General features: G+C 38.8%; 1 protein-coding gene across 1 annotated transcript; it reads right to left on the bottom strand.

Moving 5' to 3' along the window:
* Positions 1–516: 516 nt before the first annotated feature.
* On the bottom strand, positions 517–6,190 carry LOC133325962 (protein xmas). Its single transcript, XM_061534657.1, has 4 exons — positions 6,102–6,190; positions 5,298–6,018; positions 4,050–4,967; positions 517–3,987 (listed from the first exon to the last, which is right to left on the bottom strand). The coding sequence occupies exons 1-4, from the start codon at positions 6,158–6,160 to the stop codon at positions 517–519; spliced, it is 5,169 nt and encodes a 1,722-aa protein (XP_061390641.1). The 5' UTR covers positions 6,161–6,190.
* Between the last annotated feature and the right edge of the window lie 708 nt (positions 6,191–6,898).

Genomic DNA, 6,898 nt, shown 5'->3' with positions numbered 1-6,898 from the left:
CCATAGTAACCAATGAGTTCAGCACCCCTTACGTTGAACTTTTTTCCAAAAGGTGTATGGCCTCTGTATAATCATTTTGTAATCCGAGAAAGAATATTTTTTATATGCCTCTCTGATCCCAATCTCAGAGTCCCACATGTTTGTGATTCCACTCAATTTTGTTTATGTTTTCATATTGAATTTTTCCCAATTCGTCTACTTCGGAAACATAGAGTTAAGTACCATATTTAGACACTTTTAAGGTCGCCCGTAAAGGAACACTTTTCATATGCCTCACATTTTCCTAATCAGAGAGTTTTTTAAGTTTGCGATCACTAAAATTAATACACATTGTTTTTTTTCTTCTTAACAATAATATTTTTTTTGCAAAAAAATTTATATAATTACATTTATTTTCGTCGAGTGAAAAAAATCTATAATACAACAAATAAAAAAATATATATAAAGAAAACAAAACACACAAATGCATTCGATCGATACTTAACAAAAATCCTTCCAGAGAGTCAATAAAGTAAATTAAATTCCACAACGAAATTTTTGTGAGACATTAATTTTTTTGCGGCGATCTTCTATGGCATCAACTTTTTGTATTAACTGCATGGCGCGGGCAATGACATCATCAACTTTGCCCATCGACGAATTGCAATTTTGATTCTTCAGCGGTGATAAACGTTTACGTTTTCTGGGACCTTCAGGTGAGGAATTCTCCTGATCATCATCGCCACCACCACTGTGTAAAACTTCATGTATTGAATTGTCAATGTCCTGTGTCAAATTATCAATATAACTGGTGTCGTATTGACCAATTTTCTTGGACAATTCAAATTTGTACAACGACTCATCGAGGTTACGTTTTAGCTGTAGATTTTCTTGATTTTTCGCTGGCGGTTTGGCGATTTTCTTTTTCTTCGTCTGATCCTTAATGGCGTTGAGTAAATTATTTTCAACTTTACGTGAAGCATTTTCAGCTCGTGCTATAATTTCATCCAGCTGTTGGGTGGTTAATTGATTTTCTTTGTGATCATCTTGTGGGGAATCCTTCTCCGCTTGTAGATCATTTGCTTCTTGGCAGTTGTGATCATAACTGACCATATCCAAGGGTTGATAATTAAGCCACCAGGGTTGTGTTTGATAATTGTAGAGGTCTCTTCGGACGTAAATGACAGGAATGGATTTTAATTCTTCACAGAACTCTTTTAGCTTCTGATTGATATAGGCAAATACTATGGGTTTCATAATGGTCAAATAGTTAAGGTACTTTAATCTTTCGTCCGTGGTTAGGGGTATGGCCAATTGCCTCAGCTGTTGTATGACATTTGAAATGGATTCATGGGCAACTTTGGTGGCCATGATATCATCCTGTGGCAAACACAAGGAGGCATAATTTAATATCCACAATTCCAAATCTTCTAGATTTGAGGGTGGCTGGGGTGCTATTTTCTTTAGCGGGGGTAATTGTAATTTTTTCAAAAAATTATATAGAATTTTCTTCGCATTGTCCTCTTTCCAATTGCTGGGAAAGAATTCCAAACCCAATGGTATGTTTATGTGATTATGTTGTGGCACAAATTCTTTTAGTTCTTCGGGAAATTCTGGCATTTCACTGAAATCTTCTTGGGTAATTTGTATCAATTGCTCCAGGGCCTTGTGATAAATGCCCTCAACATGTTGGGGTTGCTGACAGATTTTTTGAAATACTGGATTATTTCTGGCCGATTCCTGCCATCGATAGAATATTTCCTCCCCCAGTGAGGCATCCAAGAAACTGAGTACATTTTCCATGGCCAAGGCTTGGGTATCTTGACAATTCTCCTTATAACTTTCTACGGTAATGAAATCTATGGCATCCTTTATGGCTTTGCGAAAACTGAAATCCTTTCGAGACACTCCATGTCCAATGATTTTGTATTTACACACCATATCCTCATCCTCCAGGGTTTCGAGATCTAACATTTCCGCCACCAACTCCTTTTTCATGAGGCAATTGTAGGCAATTATGGCGAGGGGTATCTTTTTGTAATTCTTCGAATTCTTAAGTAAATTATAGAGGCGTCTGCGTGCCCTTGAGTTGAACTCTTCACCGCTAATAATGAACACCACGCCATCACTGTGATCACCTTCCGTACGCATTTCATCTCCCTGTTCATTGTGTGGATATATGCCACTTAATTTGCGTACACACAAGGCCATATTGTTCTCCAGGCCATGTACAAATGGTCCCGTCTCCAGTTGGGCCTTTCGTATGTGCTTGAATAGCCATTTATTGCAAAAGGCCTCGAAGCCTGGCAGTTCCTCTTTGTCTGAGGGTATACTTATTAAAAATTTAAAATATTGCCTTTGCTGCACCAACCCAGCAGGGGTGACATTTTGCTTCGACAACAAATGCCGCCCAACCAGGGTGAATAAACACAGCGGTTTGCTGTGATGCACCTCAGCCATTGGTGCCTGGTCACCCAAACGCATAAGCTGCTTGAAATCACACGGCTGACCCAAACGATAACGTTTTATCATTTCCAAGTTGGTTTCTTTACATGGATGTTCCAAGGCATTTGCAAATTGGGATCGGGTATTGGTGGTCACCCATATTGGAGTACTTTCCATAAGTTTACGTTGCTCCCGCTTTTTGCGTAAATGCATTAGCCAGCGATTGAAATAACGATTTAGCAACAATTGATCATAACACATCACCGCATATTCTTCATGGGCAATGTCCTCCACCAGGGATTGTACAACATCTCCCAGGAGGTTCTCCAATTGTAGCTGTGAGGCCTTTTGTACCGTTTGATATTTATGTAATTCGTTGCGAGCAAGTTCCTCCAATTCTTCTTGTAACACCTCGGCAATAAGGGTGTGGCAATCTTCATTGGCTTTTTGTAGACAAGTTTGCCGTAACTGTTCCCGACGTTGTCTTTCCAATTCCCTTTGTCGCTGTTGTTCTTTTTCTTGTTTTTCCCGCAAACGTTTCTCTTCGAGTTCTTTTAGTTTTCGTCGCTCCTCTTCCAATTGTTTTTGTTTTAATTCATGTTCACGTTCAAGTTGTAATTTACGTTGTTCCATTTCTTGGGCGGCTGATGTGCTGGTGGTGGAGAGGAGGGATGGTTTTTGTGCCACAAATGATGAGGAGTCCTTAAAGGTATTCGCAGAAGCTTCGCCAAATATTGACATTTGTGGTTTACTTTGGAAATGTTGAAAAACGTTATCCGTTTGAAAGGGAGTTGCATTTTTGGGAGGTTGTTGTTGCTGGAAAATATTGGCTGTCTCTTTGGCAGCACTACCAAAAATACTTGCACCTGCAGATGATGATACGGAGGATATCAAAGGTTTCTTGTTGTCCGTTGTGGCCTTAAAACCACCAAAAATATTTCCCGCCACAGCAGTAGTTTTTTCGGCAGCCGGCTTAAATATATTTGATTGAAATAAATTTGTAGAGCCTTGCGGAGCTGTTGAGGAGCTAGAGGGTAATTTGAAAATCGATGTAGATGATTCTTGCACTGGCCTAAAACTTGTGGCCGTTGTTGAAGTAGTTGTGACTGGGGCAGTGTTGCCAAAAATATTACCACCAAATTTAAAACCTCCAGGTGAGGAGCTGCGACTATCTTCATTGTTAACCACAGAGGCAAAAATTGATTTTGTGGCTGGGGGTGGTTCTGCTGCTTCCTGTGTGGGTTTCCTTAAGACTTGCTTGGGCGAAATGGGAGGAGAAGCTTGAGGCATTTTGAAAATGTTATCTGAAGGTTTGAGGAATCCTGATGATGCTACCGTGGTAGTGTTTATAGATATTGCTTGCTTAGTTTGTTGCCTTTCTTCCAATTTCTTTTGGGCCTCTTCACCGCGCAACTGATCCATGGCTGACCAGGCATCAGTGCGCAATAGACCATTGGCATCGAAACTGCTGTGGGTTTGATGATTTTCAAAGGTCTTGGCCGAAGGCAAAGGTTCACCGCAGATACATTCACCCACCGAGACCAAACGTTTGGATTCCACGAGCTAAAGGGAAAGCAAAATTTATTAGAATTACAAAAAAATAAGGTATTCAAATATCTACCCACCTTCAAAGCCCTTTCCATGGAATATTCCATATCGGGCATTTGCAGCCGCTCCAATAGCACACGATCATCAGACTCATCACATTGCAGACCATGATAACCAAAGAAATTTATGGCTGCTGCCTCATCATCAAATCCCAAGACTTGAGACAAATACGACAAAGGCAAAAAGACATCATTCTTACGCCAATTGTGTGATTTGATTATAACCTCCATGGCCCTTAGACGCAATCGATTAAAATAACCCAAGAGGATACATGCCTCTAAATATGATGTGCGCTCCGAACGTATCATTGAGAAAAATCTCACATAATTATTATTCTGTAGGGCATTATAAAATGAAATTGCTCGCTTAATTTCCGCTGATTGTTGTATTGCCTCGGGCAGTTGTTTCAATTCCCACAAGAAATTCGAATCACCCAAATTTAGCAGAATAATATACGAACGAAATTCCGCTTCACGTGGACACGCAACACCTTTGATACGTAAATCATGATACATATATTTTAATGTCTGCAAACATTTGGTTAGATTTTCAGCATTAATTTTCTTATCGAATACTGAAGGATCTTCGGCTACCAGGCGGGCAGCACAATGTATATGAAAACGGGCACATTGTTCTACCAACTGGACCGCACCCAGGGAACACAGTTCTTGTTGTGTTATATCTTTACGTATCGAACGTGTACGATCCCATACAAAATGAAACCAATCACCGAGTGAAGTTTGTGGATCATCACAGAGATCCATTATACGATGCATCAGATATAACATGGTCATTTGTAGCACCGACTCGGAACGTAATTCATGCGAGAGGGGTACTTCTTGATCGGCACTACTGCGGGAATATTCCTTAATTGCTTTTTTGTGGCAGATGGTTGATTGTGAACTCTCGTCTTCAGTCATTTCGAATGTGGAAACCTGAAAAGGTAAAAATAAAATAATAAATAGTCCCTTAAAACATTTTCTTAGATATACAAGAACTTCTTAGGACCTTAAAACAATATTTAAAAAAATACAAATCTTTGTTGAGGCTAGCAAAAATACTCTCAAAGCTTTCTATAGACAGAGGAACTATTAAAGGTCTTCTCTAAAAAAAAGGCCTTTAAGAGGCCTTCTATAGAAAGAAGACCTTTCTCTAGGAAGAATTCCTTCTATAGACAGAAGACCTTTAAAGCCCTTCTATAAAAAGAAGACCTTACAGAGGATTCTTTAAAGGCCTTTAATTAAAAAAATATATGTCAACCTCACCTGTCTCTGAAACTCTCTCATCAGACGCTCCTTTTCGGGACACATATCCGGGCAGGTACCCTTCGTTGCAACGGCCTTTTTATAATCTGTCTGGCGGACAGTTGTCAAACGTATTAGTTTATCGCGAGCATCCAACACACGATATTTGTCTTCATCGGTAAAGGCCGGTCGTCTTAGTATTGCTTCCAGTTCACTACGAACTGAGGCGTCAATTTTTGGCAACTCCGGTTGTGGAGAATCCGTACGATTTGCGGACATTTTCAATGGCTTAGCCAGAGGTAATGTTATGCTACTTGTTGCTGGTGGTTTTATTTGGCGGGGTAGCGATGATACTTTCCCAGCAGCTGCTCCTGCTGCTGATGGTAAACTGAAAATTGATCTTGCAACACCTGAGCCACTGCTGCTACCACTTGCTGTCGAGCTGCCAAATCCACGATGGCTAGGATTCATGGCATCTAACTCAGACTGAACATCAGGATCTACCCATTCTTCAGTGCTCTGGACCTGGGGTGGCTTGTTTTCGGCATAATTGACCTCAAATTCAATGCCATTAAATTCACCGGCTTCCATGTAGGCCTTTTCCGCATCTTCTTCAGTTTCATATTCCACCGTGCAGCTGAGACGTTTGGGCTTCAATATAAAACGGCTGATTTTACCAAATTTACTGAAATATTTCTTGGCCACCAGTTTATCGAGAAAAAGTTCGGGGATTTTTTCACAACTAAAAATATGGAAAAACAACAACAAAATAAGCGGGAATATTTCACAATCTTTGGAGAGGCTTTGCCAGATTCACAGACTTACCTGATGGCTTTGTAATTTGTATTATCTTCGTGTGCCTCATATTCTCCATCTTCAGACATTATTTATTCGATTTCTATGTTAAATTCGTCAGTATTTTGTTTATTTTATTTATTTAATTCGGTATTTTTTAAAAGAAAAAACTTGAAACGCCGCTGCTTGATTGAGTTGACAAATGTAAATGCGCCGACAATGCCAAGCCAAGCGAAGACAAGAATAGGCAGACACGGCAGAGAATGATTAGCACGAAACAAAATGGCCGATAATCATATGTTGTTTACGAATGAGTATGTGATGTATGAGGTCCAAGAATAACAATGTATAGAAAGAGAAATGGCAGAAATGAACTACAGTTGATCATATTTCGGATTCACTAAAATGAACGGAGGGAACTAGTTCAAGTTAGTTCACATTGAACATCCATGCATTTGAACGTAGTAATCAAGTAAAATATCATGTTTTTCTAGTAATATTTAATAGAATTGATTAGATTTACTTTATAAATACATATTTATATATGTTTTAAGAAGAAGACGATCATAGGCGTATATAAGTCGTCTTATGAATTATCTATAAGTCGAAGATCACTGCAAAGCACCGAAATATTGTCGAAATCAATTCTGTAGTCGTAAATTAAATTACTCGATGGTCAGATATATATTTATAAAATACCCTGTACCTTGTAAACATGGCATATGCGTTATGTCTATAAATATCATATTTATACAGAATTTCGTTAATAATTTTTTATTATTATTTTCAAAAAGAAAAATGTTTTATAAAAAATATATAAAATTATT

This window comes from Musca vetustissima, unplaced genomic scaffold, assembly GCF_032173495.1.
Source record: "Musca vetustissima isolate MV318-11 ecotype Yass unplaced genomic scaffold, APGP_CSIRO_Mvet_v1 utg2124, whole genome shotgun sequence".
NCBI lineage: Eukaryota > Metazoa > Arthropoda > Insecta > Diptera > Muscidae > Musca > Musca vetustissima.
The sequence above is the reverse complement of the archived record's forward strand: the minus strand, read 5'-3'. Positions and strand labels throughout refer to the sequence as shown.

Excerpts from the sequence above, each read along its gene's own strand:
- LOC133325962 (XM_061534657.1), bottom strand. The coding sequence starts at position 6,160 with ATGTCTGAAGATGGAGAATATGAGGCACACGAAGATAATACAAATTAC. Across the intron at positions 6,019-6,101 it reads ACAAATTACAAAGCCATCAG|TTGTGAAAAAATCCCCGAAC; the intron begins GTAAGTCTGTGA and ends CCATATTTTTAG. Across the intron at positions 4,968-5,297 it reads TGAGAGAGTTTCAGAGACAG|GTTTCCACATTCGAAATGAC; the intron begins GTGAGGTTGACA and ends TTACCTTTTCAG.